The sequence below is a fragment of the Salmo salar genome, unplaced genomic scaffold, assembly GCF_905237065.1.
Source record: "Salmo salar unplaced genomic scaffold, Ssal_v3.1, whole genome shotgun sequence".
NCBI classification, from domain to species: Eukaryota; Metazoa; Chordata; class Actinopteri; order Salmoniformes; family Salmonidae; genus Salmo; species Salmo salar.
Window position 1 is genome coordinate 147,501 of NW_025550857.1, and position 20,640 is coordinate 168,140.

The 20,640-nt window shown below is 49.9% G+C and overlaps 3 protein-coding genes across 10 annotated transcripts in view; 2 read left to right on the forward strand and 1 right to left on the reverse strand.

Annotated features, from left to right (window-relative positions):
• Positions 1–1,200, forward strand: part of LOC106609844 (exportin-T) — a 66,823-nt gene extending 65,623 nt beyond the window's left edge. Inside the window, 1 exon segment of the mRNA XM_045713969.1 lies at positions 1–1,200. This exon segment is cut by the window's left edge and continues 369 nt beyond it. The gene's annotated coding sequence lies outside the window, so the exon portion shown is untranslated.
• The window catches only part of LOC123723810 (uncharacterized), a 1,854-nt gene extending 654 nt beyond the window's left edge, over positions 1–1,200 (forward strand). For 5 of the 8 annotated variants that reach the window (XM_045713979.1, XM_045713974.1, XM_045713978.1 and 2 more), the window contains one exon: positions 1–1,200. This exon is cut by the window's left edge. In XM_045713979.1, the coding sequence (XP_045569935.1) occupies positions 1–729 (729 nt within the window). In that variant the 3' untranslated portion in view covers positions 730–1,200. The other 3 variants (XM_045713975.1, XM_045713980.1, XM_045713981.1) reach the window with 2 other exon arrangements.
• A 2,135-nt stretch (positions 1,201–3,335) lies between these two features.
• The window catches only part of LOC106596096 (RNA-splicing ligase RtcB homolog), a 58,956-nt gene continuing 41,651 nt past the window's right edge, over positions 3,336–20,640 (reverse strand). Inside the window, exons 7-12 of the mRNA XM_045713973.1 lie at positions 11,230–11,389; positions 8,229–8,404; positions 6,395–6,583; positions 5,237–5,347; positions 4,712–4,831; positions 3,336–3,865 (exon numbers count right to left, since the gene is read on the reverse strand). Coding sequence (XP_045569929.1) covers positions 3,758–3,865; positions 4,712–4,831; positions 5,237–5,347; positions 6,395–6,583; positions 8,229–8,404; positions 11,230–11,389 — 864 coding nt within the window. The 3' untranslated portion in view covers positions 3,336–3,757. The remainder of the gene's footprint in view (positions 3,866–4,711; positions 4,832–5,236; positions 5,348–6,394; positions 6,584–8,228; positions 8,405–11,229; positions 11,390–20,640) is intronic.

Genomic DNA, 20,640 nt, shown 5'->3' on the forward strand with positions numbered 1-20,640 from the left:
TCCCTCAGAACGTTGTCCCTCAGAACGTTGTCAGGTTGTCCCTCAGAACGTTGTCCCTCAGAACATTGTCCCTCAGAACGTTGTCAGGTTGTCCCTCAGAACATTGTCAGGTTGTCCCTCAGAACGTTGTCCCTCAGAACGTTGTCCCTCAGAACGTTGTCAGGATGTCCCTCAGAACGTTGTCCCTCAGAACGTTGTCAGGATGTCCCTCAGAACGTTGTCCCTCAGAACGTTGTCCCTCAGAACGTTGTCAGGTTGTCCCTCAGAACGTTGTCCCTGAGAACGTTGTCAGGGTGTCCCTCAGAACGTTGTCAGGGTGTCCCTCAGAACGTTGTCAGGGTTCAGGATGTCCCTCAGAACGTTGTCAGGGTGTCCCTCAGAACGTTGTCAGGGTGTCCCTCAGAACGTTGTCAGGGTGTCCCTCAGAACGTTGTCCCTCAGAACGTTGTCAGGATGTCCCTCAGAACGTTGTCAGGGTGTCCCTCAGAACGTTGTCAGGATGTCCCTCAGAACGTTGTCAGGATGTCCCTCAGAACGTTGTCAGGGTGTCCCTCAGAACGTTGTCAGGGTGTCCCTCAGAACGTTGTCAGGGTGTCCCTCAGAACGTTGTCAGGGTGTCCCTCAGAACGTTGTCAGGGTGTCCCTCAGAACGTTGTCAGGGTGTCCCTCAGAACGTTGTCCCTCAGAACGTTGTCAGGTTGTCCCTCAGAACGTTGTCAGCATGAGTAGGAGTGCTGATGGAGGACGTAACGAATAAGAAGAGGTTTGGACTGCTTCTAGATCACGAGCCCTGAACAAGGTTCTCCTCTACCCTCAGTCCCCTCAGGAAGAACAGGACCTGGTTAAACAAACGTCTGTTTGTTCTGATCACACGTCAGGAACTGTATCTCGGTGGGGTGGGGCTTAACAGAAGGTCCACTACAGGGCCCTGGTCAACACTAATATAGGGAATGTGGGGAGGGGGGTGGAGGGCGGCCATTTTGTGACTGAGCGAAGTCATCCACTGCACCTTCAACTGGAGAAATCTGGAGCGGACAGACGAGCGACGTGTTTACCCTCGGTGTTCGTTACAACACCGTCACTTTCAGAAGGAATTAAGGACTTTACAAGTGGATCGAAATGTAAATATTACGTTTGTTGTTTTTTTTTAAAGAAGGAAATAATATGTTTGGATGTAAATAAATTAGTTTCATTGTTTTAGTGGGTTTTTTGTCTATTTTGAACTTCCTTTTCTGAAAATATCTAATATTAAAGTTTAGTCGGTTATGAGATGAAGGCTTGAGAAACATGATCCATGTATGAACTGACTTTAAACCAGACAATGGTATTTTATACCCAACTATTACTGACCATTCAGCTTGACGAATGAGGAAATGTGATTTGATAATGCAAAACCTGCCTATTTGTTCAGTGTGTGTGTGTATATATATATATAATAAAATATTACTGACCATTCAGCTTGACGAATGAGGAAATGTGATTTGGTAATGCAAAACCTGCCTGTTTAAATATATATATATATATATACTGAACAAAAAAAATGTCAATGATTTTAACTGAGTTAAAGTTCATTTAAGGAAATCAGTCAATTGAAATAAAGTCATTAAGCCCTTAATCTATGGATTTCACATGACTCGGCCCCGGCAGGGCACCCACTTAGGTGCCAAGCCCAGCCAATCATAAGGAGTTTTTCCCCCCCACAGAAGGGCTTCATTACAGACAGAGATACTCCTCGGCACCCCTCCTCTGGCCTCAGACGATCCCGCAGGTGAAGGAACCGGATGTGGAGGACCTGGGCTGGCCTGGTTTCACCTGGTCTGCGGTTGAGACCGGTTGGACGGTCTCCCAAATTCACTCACTAAAACGACGTTGGATGCAGCTTATGGAAACACGATCTGGTGGACATTCCTGCAGTCAGCGTGCCAATTTGCACGTTTTTGTTTTGTCCCCCAGCACAAGGTGCACCTGTGTAATGTTTGTGCTGTTTAGTCAGGTGGATGGATTATCAAGGAGAAATGTTCACTAAAAAGGGACGTAAAACACAACATTTTGAAGAAATACATTTTCCTTGTTATGGAACATTTCTGGGATCTTTTATTTCATCTCCTCCCAGGGGCCAACAGGTTACGGTGTGTGTTCAGTGTCCCCGAGTTATGTTCTACCGTAGTGTTGAGTTATGTTCTACCATAGTGTTTGGTAGTGTTGAGTTATGTTCTACCGTAGTGTTTGGTAGTGTTGAGTTATGTTCTACCGTAGTGTTGAGTTATGTTCTACCATAGTGTTTGGTAGTATTGAGTTATGTTCTACCATAGTGTTTGGTAGTATTGAGTTATGTTCTACCATAGTGTTTGGTAGTGTTGAGTTATGTTCTACCATAGTGTTTGGTGGTAGTGAGTTATGTTCTACCGTAGTGTTTGGTAGTAGTGAGTTATGTTCTACCGTAGTGTTGAGTTATGTTCTACCATAGTGTTTGGTAGTGTTGAGTTATGTTCTACCATAGTGTTTGGTAGTAGTGAGTTATGTTCTACCGTAGTGTTGAGTTATGTTCTACCATAGTGTTTGGTAGTAGTGAGTTATGTTCTACCGTAGTGTTGAGTTATGTTCTACCGTAGTGTTTGGTAGTAGTGAGTTATGTTCTACCGTAGTGTTTGGTAGTATTGAGTTATGTTCTACCGTAGTGTTGAGTTATGTTCTACCATAGTGTTTGGTAGTAGTGAGTTATGTTCTACCGTAGTAGTGAGTTATGTTCTACCATAGTGTTTGGTAGTATTGAGTTATGTTCTACCGTAGTGTTGAGTTATGTTCTACCGTAGTGTTGAGTTATGTTCTACCATAGTGTTTGGTAGTATTGTCATCAAGGCATGGATATTCAGATATGATCCCAGACAGCTGACCTCCAGACCAGACTAATGGATATTCAGATATGATCCCAGACCAGACTAATGGATATGATCCCAGACAGCTGACCTCCAGACCAGACTAATGGATATTCAGATATGATGCAACATGGATTTAAATAAATGTGATCCAGACTGGATCTAATGTGGTGTTGGAAAAACATCACATCTGGCCACCCAGAACCAGGACCGGCTGTAGGGAGAGACCAAAGTCCACCCATCAAATGTTTTGCAGACTGGAGAAAACGCTGCACATTTATGAGATATTTATGCCAGTTGAAGTAATTTGTTCATCCTGTATTGAGCTGTCTTCACGAGCACCTTAATGTTGATTTATGTTTTTGATGAACCAATAAAGTGTTTTACTAATCCAAGACACCAATCAGGGTTTCTCCTACCAATGGGTCACGGCGGTAGTGAGGAAGATGATTCTCTGACCAGAATTCAGTGTTGTTTATTTACTCCAGATGTTGGAACAAAAAGTGACTACCAGGCATTTAAATGCAGATACATAAATCTCTTCTCTTGTATTTTATTATCTGTGGTTGACCTGTATCTCAAGGTGATATTCCACAGTGATTTGCGATGAACGAAAAGTAAACAAGACACCTTATCAAATCTTACAATATTTAAAGAGCCCATCCTGTCTTAATTTCATTGATCGGCCAAAACACCACCCACCCCCATGTCACAAAAAAAATCATACTGGTCATTAAGCAGGAAGCGGAGCTGAGGAAACCGATCCCTTGTCAAGTCTGTTTATGAAGACGGACACGCTCACTCGCAGTCAGACACTTCTCCATTGGCTCCTCTGCCAGCTCTCTGCCTGGTGATTGGCTCCTGGATGGAGTGACACGGCCTTAACCCTTGATCACAGCGATGGGTCGTAGTTTAATGGCTTTCTTGCTGATTCCAGCATCGTGACACGTGTTGACGACATCACACACGTTTTTGTACGACTCTGGAGCCTAGAAAATTGTAAGAAAATACTGTTAGCCTTTATAACACAATAGACATGACCCCACTGTAGCATGACTAGTCTTGGGCGAAGCGAAGCCTACCCCTTCCATGACCAGTTTGGGCGAAGCGAAGCCTACCTCTTCCATGACCAGTTTGGGCGAAGCCAAGCCTACCTCTTCCATGACTAGTTTGGGCGAAGCCAAGCCTACCTCTTCCATGACTAGTTTGGGCGAAGCCAAGCCTACCTCTTCCATGACTAGTTTGGGCGAAGCCAAGCCTACCTCTTCCATGACTAGTTTGGGCGAAGCCAAGCCTACCTCTTCCATGACTAGTTTGGGCGAAGCCAAGCCTACCTCTTCCATGACTAGCTTGGGCGAAGCGAAGCCTACCTCTTCCATGACTAGCTTGGGCGAAGCGAAGCCTACCTCTTCCATGACTAGCTTGGGCGAAGCGAAGCCTACCCCTTCCATGACCAGTTTGGGCGAAGCCTACCTCTTCCATGACCAGTTTGGGCGAGGCGAAGTCTACCCCTTCCATGACCAGTTTGGGCGAAGCGAAGCCTACCCCCTTCCATGACCAGTTTGGGCGAAGCGAAGCCTACCCCCTTCCATGACTAGTTTGGGCGAAGCGAAGCCTACCTCTTCCATGACCAGTTTGGGCGAAGCGAAGCCTACCTCTTCCATGACCAGCTTGGGCGAAGCGAAGCCTACCTCTTCCATGACCAGTTTGGGCGAAGCCAAGCCTACCTCTTCCATGACTAGTTTGGGCGAAGCCAAGCCTACCTCTTCCATGACTAGTTTGGGCGAAGCGAAGCCTACCTCTTCCATGACTAGTTTGGGCGAAGCGAAGCCTACCTCTTCCATGACCAGTTTGGGCGAAGCCACCCTGATGGCGATACCCTGGTCTGCCAGCTTATCCAACACGTCCTGGAAGTCGATGTTCCTGCGGGATTTGGCCCGAGACAGAGCCCGACCCTGCAGTTCAATGTTGAGTAACAGATAAAACATGGAGTTATTCTGGAACTAACAGGGAACATGTTCTTGATAACGAACGGATGGATGAAGTCGATCCTCACTACTTGTTATAATAGAGGTGGAGTAAAGCGACAGAGGAGAGGTGCGGTAAAGCGACAGGGAGGTGCAGTAAAGCGACAGAGAGGTGCAGTAAAGCGACAGAGAGGTGCAGTAAAGCGACAGAGGAGAGGTGCAGTAAAGCGACAGAGGAGAGGTGCAGTAAAGCGACAGAGGAGAGGTGCAGTAAAGCGACAGAGGAGAGGTGCAGTAAAGCGACAGAGGAGAGGTGCAGTAAAGCGACAGGGAGGTGCAGTAAAGCGACAGGGAGGTGCAGTAAAGCGACAGGGAGGTGCAGTAAAGCCTTACCGCTCCGTGGCAGGTGGTGCCGAAGGTCTCCGTCATGCCCTGCTCTGTGCCCGTCAGGACGTAACTGCAGGTGCCCATCGTGCCCCCGATCAACACCGGCTGGCCTGTCAGCTGATTGGACCAGAAACAGGAAGCGTTTTAAAAAACATTGTCTCTGCATCAAAATGGCACCCAATGCCCTCCCTATATAGGGCACTACTTTATAGGGCCAGAGCCACATAGGGCTTAAGGTTAACTATACTAACTTTATTCTGTATTGATGAGGGGGGGGTACCTGGTAGTCTACAGGGATGGGGGGGGTACCTGGTAGTCTACAGGGATGGGGGGGGGTACCTGGTAGTCTACAGGGATGAGGGGGGGGTACCTGGTAGTCTACAGGGATGAGGGGGGGTACCTGGTAGTCTACAGGGATGGGGGGGGGTACCTGGTAGTCTACAGGGGATGAGGGGTACCTGGTAGTCTACAGGGATGAGCGGGTGGTGTACCTGGTAGTCTACAGGGATGAGCGGGTGGTGTACCTGGTAGTCTACAGGGATGAGCGGGTGGTGTACCTGGTAGTCTACAGGGATGAGCGGGTGGTGGTACCTGGTAGTCTACAGGGATGAGCGGGTGGTGTACCTGGTAGTCTACAGGGATGAGCGGGTGGTGTACCTGGTAGTCTACAGGGATGAGGGGTACCTGGTAGTCTACAGGGATGAGGGGGGGTACCTGGTAGTCTACAGGGATGAGCGGGTGGTGTACCTGGTAGTCTACAGGGATGAGCGGGTGGTGGTACCTGGTAGTCTACAGGGATGAGCGGGTGGTGTACCTGGTAGTCTACAGGGATGAGCGGGTGGTGAGGGGGGAGTACCTGGTAGTCTACAGGGATGAGCGGGTGGTGTACCTGGTAGTCTACAGGGATGAGCGGGTGGTGGTACCTGGTAGTCTACAGGGATGAGCGGGTGGTGAGGGGGGAGTACCTGGTAGTCTACAGGGATGAGCGGGTGGTGTACCTGGTAGTCTACAGGGATGAGCGGGTGGTGTACCTGGTAGTCTACAGGGATGAGCGGGTGGTGGTACCTGGTAGTCTACAGGGATGAGCGGGTGGTGTACCTGGTAGTCTACAGGGATGAGCGGGTGGTGTACCTGGTAGTCTACAGGGATGAGCGGGTGGTGTACCTGGTAGTCTACAGGGATGAGCGGGTGGTGAGGGGGGAAGGCCCGGGTGGATCCCTTGCGGTGCAGCAGCAGAGTCGTCTGTTTCCCATCTACCATGTGTTCCTCCACCTTGGCGATGTTATGAGACACGTCATAGATCACATGCATGTCCAGGTCATCAGGAGTGGTGGTGAACACCTTGGCAAAGGCCTGGGGGGGAAACGGAGGAGTCACACTGAGGGGGAAACGGAGGAGTCACACTGAGGGGGAAAACGGAGGAGTCACACTGAGGGGGAAACGGAGGAGTCACACTGAGGGGGAAACGGAGGAGTCACACTGAGGGGGAAACGGAGGAGTCACACTGAGGGGGAAACGGAGGAGTCACACTGAGGGGGGAAACGGAGGAGTCACACTGAGGGGGAAACGGAGGAGTCACACTGAGGGGGGAAACCACACTGAGGGGGGAAACGGAGGAGTCACACTGAGGGGGGAAACGGAGGAGTCACACTGAGGGGGAAACGGAGGAGTCACACTGAGGGGGAAACGGAGGAGTCACACTGAGGGGGAAACGGAGGAGTCACACTGAGGGGGAAACGGAGGAGTCACACTGAGGGGGAAACGGAGTAGTCACACTGAGGGGGAAACGGAGGAGTCACACTGAGGGGGAAACGGAGGAGTCACACTGAGGGGGGAAACGGAGGAGTCACACAGGGGGAAACGGAGGAGTCACACTGAGGGGAAAACGGAGGAGTCACACTGAGGGGAAAACGGAGGAGTCACACTGAGGGGGAAACGGAGGAGTCACACTGAGGGGGAAACGGAGGAGTCACACTGAGGGGGGAAACGGAGGAGTCACACTGAGGGGGAAACGGAGTAGTCACACTGAGGGGGAAACGGAGTAGTCACACTGAGGGGGACACTGAGGGGGAAACGGAGTAGTCACACTGAGGGGGAAACGGAGTAGTCACACTGAGGGGGACACTGAGGGGGAAACGGAGTAGTCACACTGAGGGGGAAACGGAGTAGTCACACTGAGGGGAAAACGGAGGAGTCACACTGAGGGGAAAACGGAGGAGTCACACTGAGGGGGAAACGGAGGAGTCACACTGAGGCGTCTCAGGTGGGGTCAGTTACCCGTCTCAGGTGGGGTCAGTTACCCGTCTCAGGTGGGGTCAGTTACCCGTCTCAGGTGGGGTCAGTTACCTGTCTCAGGTGGGGTCAGTTACCCGTCTCAGGTGGGGTCAGTTACCCGTCTCAGGTGGGGTCAGTTACCCGTCTCAGGTGGGGTCAGTTACCTGTCTCAGGTGGGGTCAGCCGGGGTCAGTTACCTGTCTCAGGTGGGGTCAGCCAGGGTCAGTTACCTGTCTCAGGTGGGGTCAGTTAGGGTCAGTTACCTGTCTCAGGTGGGGTCAGTTACCCGTCTCAGGTGGGGTCAGCCGGGGTCAGTTACCCGTCTCAGGTGGGGTCAGTTACCCGTCTCAGCCGGGGTCAGTTACCTGTCTCAGGTGGGGTCAGTTACCCGTCTCAGGTGGGGTCAGCCGGGGTCAGTTACCCGTCTCAGCCGGGGTCAGTTACCCGTCTCAGCCGGGGTCAGTTACCTGTCTCAGGTGGGGTCAGCCAGGGTCAGTTACCTGTCTCAGGTGGGGTCAGTCAGGGTCAGTTACCTGTCTCAGGTGGGGTCAGTTACCTGTCTCAGGTGGGGTCAGTTACCTGTCTCAGGTGGGGTCAGTTACCTGTCTCAGGTGGGGTCAGTCAGGGTCAGTTACCTGTCTCAGGTGGGGTCAGTCAGGGTCAGTTACCCGTCTCAGGTGGGGTCAGTAACCTGTCTCAGGTGGGGTCAGCCAGGGTCAGTTACCTGTCGCGTGAGGAAGGTCATAGAGGAACGGTTGACCCAGGCATAGTTTCCGGCGGCGGCCATTCCTTTCAGGTAGTCCTGTCCCTCCTCCGAAAAGATACGGGCGCAAGCCAGCTGGCGATCGTTCACCTGGATCTTGTCTCGCTTCATCGCCTTCTCCATGGCAACCAGGGCATCTACCAGAATATATTACAGTACCAGTTAAAAGTTAAGACCCGTAATAATTCAAAAGGTTTTTCCTTCAGTGCCGTCAGGAAGTATTCAGACCCCTTGACTTTTTCCACATTTTGTTACGTTACAGCCTTATTCTAAAATTGATTAAAATTGTCCTCCCCCCCTCAATCTGCACACAATGCCCCATAATGACGGAGTAAAACATTTTTTTTTGCTAATTTATTTTAAAAAAATAAGAAACTGAAATAACATTTACATAAGTATTCAGACCTTTTACTCAGTACTTTGTTGAAGCACCTTTGGCAGCGATTTACAGCATCGAGTCTTCTTGGATATGACGCCACCTCCCACTCTGCCAGACGCCCCTCCCACTCTGCCAGACGCCCCTCCCACTCCGCCTGACGCCCCCTCCCACTCCGCCAGACGCCACCTCCCACTCCGCCTGACGCCACCTCCCACTCCGCCTGACGCCACCTCCCACTCCGCCTGACGCCACCTCCCACTCTGCCAGACGCCCCTCCCACTCTGCCAGACGCCCCTCCCACCCCTCCCACTCTGCCAGACGCCCCTCCTACTCTGCCAGACGCCACCTCCCACTCCGCCTGACGCCACCTCCCACTCCGCCTGACGCCACCTCCCACTCCGCCTGACGCCACCTCCCACTCCGCCTGACGCCACCTCCCACTCCGCCTGACGCCACCTCCCACTCCGCCTGACGCCACCTCCCACTCCGCCAGACGCCACCTCCCACTCCGCCAGACGCCACCTCCCACTCCGCCTGACGCCACCTCCCACTCCGCCTGACGCCACCTCCCACTCCGCCTGACGCCACCTCCCACTCCGCCTGACGCCACCTCCCACTCCGCCTGACGCCACCTCCCACTCCGCCCAGACGCCACCTCCCACTCCGCCAGACGCCACCTCCCACTCCGCCTGACGCCACCTCCCACTCCGCCTGACGCCACCTCCCACTCCGCCTGACGCCACCTCCCACTCTGCCAGACGCCACCTCCCACTCTGCCAGACGCCACCTCCCACTCCGCCAGACGCCCCTCCCACTCTGCCTGCCGTCTTCTTTCTCTTTGCTCTCATTTTCCTTATTAGGATGTCGGGGGGAGCTGGGAGCGTCGTCAGCGATACGGGACACACCTGGGCCCCGAGTGTGTCCCAGGATAAATCCACCACTTCCCCATTCATCGAGGAGACTCTCTCCATGCAGACACACTGATAGATTTTGGTAGTGGCCATTTTGTTTGTTTATGTTGGCACCTTTCAACATCCCTCATTATCACATTTATGCACACAACCACTCACTCACACTACGGATTACTGACTACACACTCACACCATTGTTAATTGTATTTAGTTTACTTCAGTTAATAAATATATTTTGTTATTCCTTATCTCCTCGTCTCCCTTTTTGTTACGAATTTCGAGCCGGTTCGTGACAGGTATGACGCTACAAGCTTGGCACACCTGTATTTGGGGAGTTTCTCCCATTCTTCTCTGTAGATCCTCTCAAGCTCTGTCAGGTTGGATTGGGAGCGTCGCTGCACAGCTATTTTCACGTCTCTCCAGAGATGTTGGATCGGGTTCAAGTCCGGGCTCCTGCTGGGCCATTCAGAGATTTGTCCCGAAGCCACTCCTGTGTTGTCTTGGCTGTGTGCTTAGGGTCGTTGTCCTGTTGGAAGGTGAACCTTCGCCCCAGTCTGAGGTCCTGAACGCTCTTGGAGCAGGTTTTCATCAAGGATTCTCTCTGTACTTTACTCCATTCATCTTCGCTCGATCCTGACTAGTCTCCCAGTCCCTGCAGCTGAAAAACATCCCCAGGTTTCAGGTAACAGATTTCCTCCAGACGTGACGCTTGGCATTCAGGCCAATCTTGGTTTCATGAGACCAGAGAATCTTGTTTCTCATGGTCTGAGATTCCTTTTTACAAACTCCAAGTGGGCTGTCAAGTGCCTTTTACTGAGGAGTGGCTTCCGTCTGGCCACTCTACCATAAAGGCCTGATTGGTGGAGTGCTGCAGAGATGGTTGTCCTTCTGGAAGGTTCTCCCATCTCCACAGAGGAACTCTGGAGCTCTGTCAGAGTGACCACCTGGTTCTTGGTCACCTCCCTGACCAAGGCCCTTCTCCTCCGATTGCTCAGTTTGGCCGGGCGGCCAGCTCTAGGAAGAGTCTTGGTGGTTCCAAACTTCTTCCGTTTAAGAATGACAGAGGCCACTGTGTTGTTGGGGACCTTCAATGCTGCAGAAATGTTTTGGTACCCTTCCCCAGATCTGTGCCTCGACACAATCCTGTCTCGGAGCTCTACGGACAATCCCTTCGACCTCATGGCTTGGTTTTTGCTCTGACATGCACTGTCAACTGTGGGACCTTATATAGACAGGTGTGTGTCTTTCCAAATCATGTCCAATCAAATTCAATTTTATGAAAGGTGGATCTACAATCACGTTGTAGAAACATCAAGGATGCGCCATAGAAACAGCAATAGCAAAGGGTCTGAATACTTATGTAAAGTATCGATTTTTTTGTTTGTAATAAATTTGCCAAAACTTCTAATACATGATTTTCACTTATGGGGCAGTGTGTAGATTGAGAATTTTGTATTTATTTCATCCATTTAAGAATAAGCCCCCCCCTCACTGTATGTTTGTACCTGTTTTTATTTAACCAGGTAAGTTATTGAAAACACTAATCATTTACAACAACAACCTGAACCAGATAAGAAGCAATACACCGTGTAGCGACGCAGACAAGTGACCACGTTACAGACAATTCTTTAAAAAAACGGAAACAGCATGGATAGAGAGAGAGCAGTCCTACCTGTAGCTACCTGGTGACCCAGCCCTCTGCTGCCACTGTGGATCATCACACAAACCTGGCCCTTGTGGTCGATGCCCATCTTCTTCGCTGCATAGTCATTATAGATCTCATCCACCACCTGTATCTCAGCGTAGTGGTTTCCTGCCCCCAGAGTACCCAGCTGGAATAAGGATAGATCATTATAGATCTCAGCGTAGTGGTTTCCTACCCCCAGAGTACCCAGCTGGAATAAGGATAGATCATTATAGATCTCAGCGTAGTGGTTTCCTGCCCCCCCAGAGTACCCAGCTGGAATAAGGATAGATCATTATAGATCTCAGTGTAGTGGTTTCCTGCCCCCCCCAGAGTACCCAGCTGGAATAAGGATAGATCATTATAGATCTCAGCGTAGTGGTTTCCTGCCCCCCCAGAGTACCCAGCTGGAATAAGGATAGATCATTATAGATCTCAGTGTAGTGGTTTCCTGCCCCCCCAGAGTACCCAGCTGGAATAAGGATAGATCATTATAGATCTCAGTGTAGTGGTTTCCTGCCCCCCCCAGAGTACCCAGCTGGAATAAGGATAGATCATTATAGATCTCAGCGTAGTGGTTTCCTGCCCCCCCAGAGTACCCAGCTGGAATAAGGATAGATCATTATAGATCTCAGTGTAGTGGTTTCCTGTCCCCCCCCAGAGTACCCAGCTGGAATAAGGATAGATCATTATAGATCTCAGTGTAGTGGTTTCCTGCCCCCAGAGTACCCAGCTGGAATAAGGATAGATCATTATAGATCTCAGTGTAGTGGTTTCCTGCCCCCCCCCAGAGTACCCAGCTGGAATAAGGATAGATCATTATAGATCTCAGCGTAGTGGTTTCCTGCCCCCCCCAGAGTACCCAGCTGGAATAAGGATAGATCATTATAGATCTCAGTGTAGTGGTTTCCTGCCCCCCCCCAGAGTACCCAGCTGGAATAAGGATAGATCATTATAGATCTCAGTGTAGTGGTTTCCTGCCCCCCCAGAGTACCCAGCTGGAATAAGGATAGATCATTATAGATCTCAGTGTAGTGGTTTCCTGCCCCCCAGAGTACCCAGCTGGAATAAGGATAGATCATTATAGATCTCAGTGTAGTGGTTTCCTGCCCCCCAGAGTACCCAGCTGGAATAAGGATAGATCATTATAGATCTCAGTGTAGTGGTTTCCTGCCCCCAGAGTACCCAGCTGGAATAAGGATAGATCATTATAGATCTCAGCGTAGTGGTTTCCTGCCCCCCAGAGTACCCAGCTGGAATAAGGATAGATCATTATAGATCTCAGTGTAGTGGTTTCCTGCCCCCCCCAGAGTACCCAGCTGGAATAAGGATAGATCATTATAGATCTCAGCGTAGTGGTTTCCTGCCCCCCCCAGAGTACCCAGCTGGAATAAGGATAGATCATTATAGATCTCAGTGTAGTGGTTTCCTGCCCCCCCAGAGTACCCAGCTGGAATAAGGATAGATCATTATAGATCTCAGTGTAGTGGTTTCCTGCCCCCCCAGAGTACCCAGCTGGAATAAGGATAGATCATTATAGATCTCAGCGTAGTGGTTTCCTGCCCCCCAGAGTACCCAGCTGGAATAAGGATAGATCATTATAGATCTCAGCGTAGTGGTTTCCTGCCCCCCCCAGAGTACCCAGCTGGAATAAGGATAGATCATTATAGATCTCAGTGTAGTGGTTTCCTGCCCCCCCAGAGTACCCAGCTGGAATAAGGATAGATCATTATAGATCTCAGCGTAGTGGTTTCCTGCCCCCCCAGAGTACCCAGCTGGAATAAGGATAGATCATTATAGATCTCAGCGTAGTGGTTTCCTGCCCCCCAGAGTACCCAGCTGGAATAAGGATAGATCATTATAGATCTCAGTGTAGTGGTTTCCTGCCCCCCCCCAGAGTACCCAGCTGGAATAAGGATAGATCATTATAGATCTCAGCGTAGTGGTTTCCTGCCCCCCCAGAGTACCCAGCTGGAATAAGGATAGATCATTATAGATCTCAGTGTAGTGGTTTCCTGCCCCCCCCAGAGTACCCAGCTGGAATAAGGATAGATCATTATAGATCTCAGTGTAGTGGTTTCCTGCCCCCCCCAGAGTACCCAGCTGGAATAAGGATAGATCATTATAGATCTCAGTGTAGTGGTTTCCTGCCCCCCCCAGAGTACCCAGCTGGAATAAGGATAGATCATTATAGATCTCAGTGTAGTGGTTTCCTGCCCCCCAGAGTACCCAGCTGGAATAAGGATAGATCATTATAGATCTCAGTGTAGTGGTTTCCTGCCCCCCCCAGAGTACCCAGCTGGAATAAGGATAGATCATTATAGATCTCAGTGTAGTGGTTTCCTGCCCCCCAGAGTACCCAGCTGGAATAAGGATAGATCATTATAGATCTCAGTGTAGTGGTTTCCTGCCCCCCCAGAGTACCCAGCTGGAATAAGGATAGATCATTATAGATCTCAGTGTAGTGGTTTCCTGCCCCCCCCAGAGTACCCAGCTGGAATAAGGATAGATCATTATAGATCTCAGCGTAGTGGTTTCCTGCCCCCCCCAGAGTACCCAGCTGGAATAAGGATAGATCATTATAGATCTCAGTGTAGTGGTTTCCTGCCCCCCAGAGTACCCAGCTGGAATAAGGATAGATCATTATAGATCTCAGTGTAGTGGTTTCCTGCCCCCCCAGAGTACCCAGCTGGAATAAGGATAGATCATTATAGATCTCAGCGTAGTGGTTTCCTGCCCCCCAGAGTACCCAGCTGGAATAAGGATAGATCATTATAGATCTCAGTGTAGTGGTTTCCTGCCCCCCCAGAGTACCCAGCTGGAATAAGGATAGATCATTATAGATCTCAGTGTAGTGGTTTCCTGCCCCCAGAGTACCCAGCTGGAATAAGGATAGATCATTATAGATCTCAGTGTAGTGGTTTCCTGCCCCCCCAGAGTACCCAGCTGGAATAAGGATAGATCATTATAGATCTCAGTGTAGTGGTTTCCTGCCCCCCAGAGTACCCAGCTGGAATAAGGATAGATCATTATAGATCTCAGTGTAGTGGTTTCCTGCCCCCCAGAGTACCCAGCTGGAATAAGGATAGATCATTATAGATCTCAGCGTAGTGGTTTCCTGCCCCCCCAGAGTACCCAGCTGGAATAAGGATAGATCATTATAGATCTCAGCGTAGTGGTTTCCTGCCCCCCCAGAGTACCCAGCTGGAATAAGGATAGATCATTATAGATCTCAGCGTAGTGGTTTCCTGCCCCCAGAGTACCCAGCTGGAATAAGGATAGATCATTATAGATCTCAGTGTAGTGGTTTCCTGCCCCCCCCAGAGTACCCAGCTGGAATAAGGATAGATCATTATAGATCTCAGTGTAGTGGTTTCCTGCCCCCCAGAGTACCCAGCTGGAATAAGGATAGATCATTATAGATCTCAGTGTAGTGGTTTCCTGCCCCCCCAGAGTACCCAGCTGGAATAAGGATAGATCATTATAGATCTCAGTGTAGTGGTTTCCTGCCCCCAGAGTACCCAGCTGGAATAAGGATAGATCATTATAGATCTCAGTGTAGTGGTTTCCTGCCCCCAGAGTACCCAGCTGGAATAAGGATAGATCATTATAGATCTCAGTGTAGTGGTTTCCTGCCCCCCCAGAGTACCCAGCTGGAATAAGGATAGATCATTATAGATCTCAGTGTAGTGGTTTCCTGCCCCCCCAGAGTACCCAGCTGGAATAAGGATAGATCATTATAGATCTCAGTGTAGTGGTTTCCTGCCCCCCCAGAGTACCCAGCTGGAATAAGGATAGATCATTATAGATCTCAGTGTAGTGGTTTCCTGCCCCCCCAGAGTACCCAGCTGGAATAAGGATAGATCATTATAGATCTCAGCGTAGTGGTTTCCTGCCCCCCCCAGAGTACCCAGCTGGAATAAGGATAGATCATTATAGATCTCAGCGTAGTGGTTTCCTGCCCCCCAGAGTACCCAGCTGGAATAAGGATAGATCATTATAGATCTCAGCGTAGTGGTTTCCTGCCCCCCCAGAGTACCCAGCTGGAATAAGGATAGATCATTATAGATCTCAGCGTAGTGGTTTCCTGCCCCCCCCAGAGTACCCAGCTGGAATAAGGATAGATCATTATAGATCTCAGTGTAGTGGTTTCCTGCCCCCCCAGAGTACCCAGCTGGAATAAGGATAGATCATTATAGATCTCAGTGTAGTGGTTTCCTGCCCCCCCAGAGTACCCAGCTGGAATAAGGATAGATCATTATAGATCTCAGCGTAGTGGTTTCCTGCCCCCCCCAGAGTACCCAGCTGGAATAAGGATAGATCATTATAGATCTCAGCGTAGTGGTTTCCTGCCCCCCCAGAGTACCCAGCTGGAATAAGGATAGATCATTATAGATCTCAGCGTAGTGGTTTCCTGCCCCCCCCAGAGTACCCAGCTGGAATAAGGATAGATCATTATAGATCTCAGCGTAGTGGTTTCCTGCCCCCCAGAGTACCCAGCTGGAATAAGGATAGATCATTATAGATCTCAGTGTAGTGGTTTCCTGCCCCCCCAGAGTACCCAGCTGGAATAAGGATAGATCATTATAGATCTCAGTGTAGTGGTTTCCTGCCCCCCCAGAGTACCCAGCTGGAATAAGGATAGATCATTATAGATCTCAGTGTAGTGGTTTCCTGCCCCCCCAGAGTACCCAGCTGGAATAAGGATAGATCATTATAGATCTCAGCGTAGTGGTTTCCTGCCCCCCCCAGAGTACCCAGCTGGAATAAGGATAGATCATTATAGATCTCAGTGTAGTGGTTTCCTGCCCCCCCAGAGTACCCAGCTGGAATAAGGATAGATCATTATAGATCTCAGCGTAGTGGTTTCCTGCCCCCCCCAGAGTACCCAGCTGGAATAAGGATAGATCATTATAGATCTCAGCGTAGTGGTTTCCTGCCCCCCCCAGAGTACCCAGCTGGAATAAGGATAGATCATTATAGATCTCAGTGTAGTGGTTTCCTGCCCCCCCAGAGTACCCAGCTGGAATAAGGATAGATCATTATAGATCTCAGTGTAGTGGTTTCCTGCCCCCCCAGAGTACCCAGCTGGAATAAGGATAGATCATTATAGATCTCAGTGTAGTGGTTTCCTGCCCCCCCAGAGTACCCAGCTGGAATAAGGATAGATCATTATAGATCTCAGTGTAGTGGTTTCCTGCCCCCCCAGAGTACCCAGCTGGAATAAGGATAGATCATTATAGATCTCAGTGTAGTGGTTTCCTGCCCCCCCAGAGTACCCAGCTGGAATAAGGATAGATCATTATAGATCTCAGTGTAGTGGTTTCCTGCCCCCCCAGAGTACCCAGCTGGAATAAGGATAGATCATTATAGATCTCAGTGTAGTGGTTTCCTGCCCCCCCCAGAGTACCCAGCTGGAATAAGGATAGATCATTATAGATCTCAGCGTAGTGGTTTCCTGCCCCCCCAGAGTACCCAGCTGGAATAAGGATAGATCATTATAGATCTCAGCGTAGTGGTTTCCTGCCCCCCCCAGAGTACCCAGCTGGAATAAGGATAGATCATTATAGATCTCAGCGTAGTGGTTTCCTGCCCCCCCCAGAGTACCCAGCTGGAATAAGGATAGATCATTATAGATCTCAGCGTAGTGGTTTCCTGCCCCCCCAGAGTACCCAGCTGGAATAAGGATAGATCATTATAGATCTCAGTGTAGTGGTTTCCTGCCCCCCCAGAGTACCCAGCTGGAATAAGGATAGATCATTATAGATCTCAGTGTAGTGGTTTCCTGCCCCCCCCAGAGTACCCAGCTGGAATAAGGATAGATCATTATAGATCTCAGTGTAGTGGTTTCCTGCCCCCCCAGAGTACCCAGCTGGAATAAGGATAGATCATTATAGATCTCAGTGTAGTGGTTTCCTGCCCCCCCAGAGTACCCAGCTGGAATAAGGATAGATCATTATAGATCTCAGTGTAGTGGTTTCCTGCCCCCCCAGAGTACCCAGCTGGAATAAGGATAGATCATTATAGATCTCAGTGTAGTGGTTTCCCTGCCCCCCCAGAGTACCCAGCTGGAATAAGGATAGATCATTATAGATCTCAGTGTAGTGGTTTCCTGCCCCCCCAGAGTACCCAGCTGGAATAAGGATAGATCATTATAGATCTCAGTGTAGTGGTTTCCTGCCCCCCCCCCAGAGTACCCAGCTGGAATAAGGATAGATCATTATAGATCTCAGTGTAGTGGTTTCCTGCCCCCCCAGAGTACCCAGCTGGAATAAGGATAGATCATTATAGATCTCAGTGTAGTGGTTTCCTGCCCCCCCAGAGTACCCAGCTGGAATAAGGATAGATCATTATAGATCTCAGTGTAGTGGTTTCCTGCCCCCCCAGAGTACCCAGCTGGAATAAGGATAGATCATTATAGATCTCAGCGTAGTGGTTTCCTGCCCCCCCAGAGTACCCAGCTGGAATAAGGATAGATCATTATAGATCTCAGCGTAGTGGTTTCCTGCCCCCCCAGAGTACCCAGCTGGAATAAGGATAGATCATTATAGATCTCAGCGTAGTGGTTTCCTGCCCCCCAGAGTACCCAGCTGGAATAAGGATAGATCATTATAGATCTCAGCGTAGTGGTTTCCTGCCCCCCCAGAGTACCCAGCTGGAATAAGGATAGATCATTATAGATCTCAGCGTAGTGGTTTCCTGCCCCCCCCAGAGTACCCAGCTGGAATAAGGATAGATCATTATAGATCTCAGCGTAGTGGTTTCCTGCCCCCCCAGAGTACCCAGCTGGAATAAGGATAGATCATTATAGATCTCAGCGTAGTGGTTTCCTGCCCCCCCAGAGTACCCAGCTGGAATAAGGATAGATCATTATAGATCTCAGTGTAGTGGTTTCCTGCCCCCCCAGAGTACCCAGCTGGAATAAGGATAGATCATTATAGATCTCAGTGTAGTGGTTTCCTGCCCCCCAGAGTACCCAGCTGGAATAAGGATAGATCATTATAGATCTCAGTGTAGTGGTTTCCTGCCCCCCAGAGTACCCAGCTGGAATAAGGATAGATCATTATAGATCTCAGTGTAGTGGTTTCCTGCCCCCCCCAGAGTACCCAGCTGGAATAAGGATAGATCATTATAGATCTCAGTGTAGTGGTTTCCTGCCCCCCCAGAGTACCCAGCTGGAATAAGGATAGATCATTATAGATCTCAGTGTAGTGGTTTCCTGCCCCCCCAGAGTACCCAGCTGGAATAAGGATAGATCATTATAGATCTCAGTGTAGTGGTTTCCTGCCCCCCCCAGAGTACCCAGCTGGAATAAGGATAGATCATTATAGATCTCAGTGTAGTGGTTTCCTGCCCCCCCAGAGTACCCAGCTGGAATAAGGATAGATCATTATAGATCTCAGCGTAGTGGTTTCCTGCCCCCCCAGAGTACCCAGCTGGAATAAGGATAGATCATTATAGATCTCAGCGTAGTGGTTTCCTGCCCCCCCAGAGTACCCAGCTGGAATAAGGATAGATCATTATAGATCTCAGCGTAGTGGTTTCCTGCCCCCCCAGAGTACCCAGCTGGAATAAGGATAGATCATTATAGATCTCAGCGTAGTGGTTTCCTGCCCCCCCAGAGTACCCAGCTGGAATAAGGATAGATCATTATAGATCTCAGCGTAGTGGTTTCCTGCCCCCCCAGAGTACCCAGCTGGAATAAGGATAGATCATTATAGATCTCAGCGTAGTGGTTTCCTGCCCCCCCAGAGTACCCAGCTGGAATAAGGATAGATCATTATAGATCTCAGCGTAGTGGTTTCCTGCCCCCCCAGAGTACCCAGCTGGAATAAGGATAGATCATTATAGATCTCAGTGTAGTGGTTTCCTGCCCCCCCCAGAGTACCCAGCTGGAATAAGGATAGATCATTATAGATCTCAGTGTAGTGGTTTCCTGCCCCCCCCCAGAGTACCCAGCTGGAATAAGGATAGATCATTATAGATCTCAGTGTAGTGGTTTCCTGCCCCCCCCAGAGTACCCAGCTGGAATAAGGATAGATCATTATAGATCTCAGTGTAGTGGTTTCCTGCCCCCCAGAGTACCCAGCTGGAATAAGGATAGATCATTATAGATCTCAGCGTAGTGGTTTCCTGCCCCCCCAGAGTACCCAGCTGGAATAAGGATAGATCATTATAGATCTCAGTGTAGTGGTTTCCTGCCCCCCCAGAGTACCCAGCTGGAATAAGGATAGATCATTATAGATCTCAGCGTAGTGGTTTCCTGCCCCCCCAGAGTACCCAGCTGGAATAAGGATAGATCATTATAGATCTCAGTGTAGTGGTTTCCTGCCCCCCCAGAGTACCCAGCTGGAATAAGGATAGATCATTATAGATCTCAGTGTAGTGGTTTCCTGCCCCCCCAGAGTACCCAGCTGGAATAAGGATAGATCATTATAGATCTCAGTGTAGTGGTTTCCTGCCCCCCCCCAGAGTACCCAGCTGGAATAAGGATAGATCATTATAGATCTCAGCGTAGTGGTTTCCTGCCCCCCCAGAGTACCCAGCTGGAATAAGGATAGATCATTATAGATCTCAGTGTAGTGGTTTCCTGCCCCCCCCCAGAGTACCCAGCTGGAATAAGGATAGATCATTATAGATCTCAGCGTAGTGGTTTCCTGTCCCCCCAGAGTACCCAGCTGGAATAAGGATAGATCATTATAGATCTCAGCGTAGTGGTTTCCTGCCCCCCCAGAGTACCCAGCTGGAATAAGGATAGATCATTATAGATCTCAGCGTAGTGGTTTCCTGCCCCCCCAGAGTACCCAGCTGGAATAAGGATAGATCATTATAGATCTCAGTGTAGTGGTTTCCTGCCCCCCCCAGAGTACCCAGCTGGAATAAGGATAGATCATTATAGATCTCAGTGTAGTGGTTTCCTGCCCCCCCAGAGTACCCAGCTGGAATAAGGATAGATCATTATAGATCTCAGTGTAGTGGTTTCCTGCCCCCCCAGAGTACCCAGCTGGAATAAGGATAGATCATTATAGATCTCAGTGTAGTGGTTTCCTGCCCCCCCCCAGAGTACCCAGCTGGAATAAGGATAGATCATTATAGATCTCAGTGTAGTGGTTTCCTGCCCCCCCAGAGTACCCAGCTGGAATAAGGATAGATCATTATAGATCTCAGTGTAGTGGTTTCCTGCCCCCCCAGAGTACCCAGCTGGAATAAGGATAGATCATTATAGATCTCAGTGTAGTGGTTTCCTGCCCCCCCCAGAGTACCCAGCTGGAATAAGGATAGATCATTATAGATCTCAGTGTAGTGGTTTCCTGCCCCCCCAGAGTACCCAGCTGGAATAAGGATAGATCATTATAGATCTCAGCGTAGTGGTTTCCTGCCCCCCCCAGAGTACCCAGC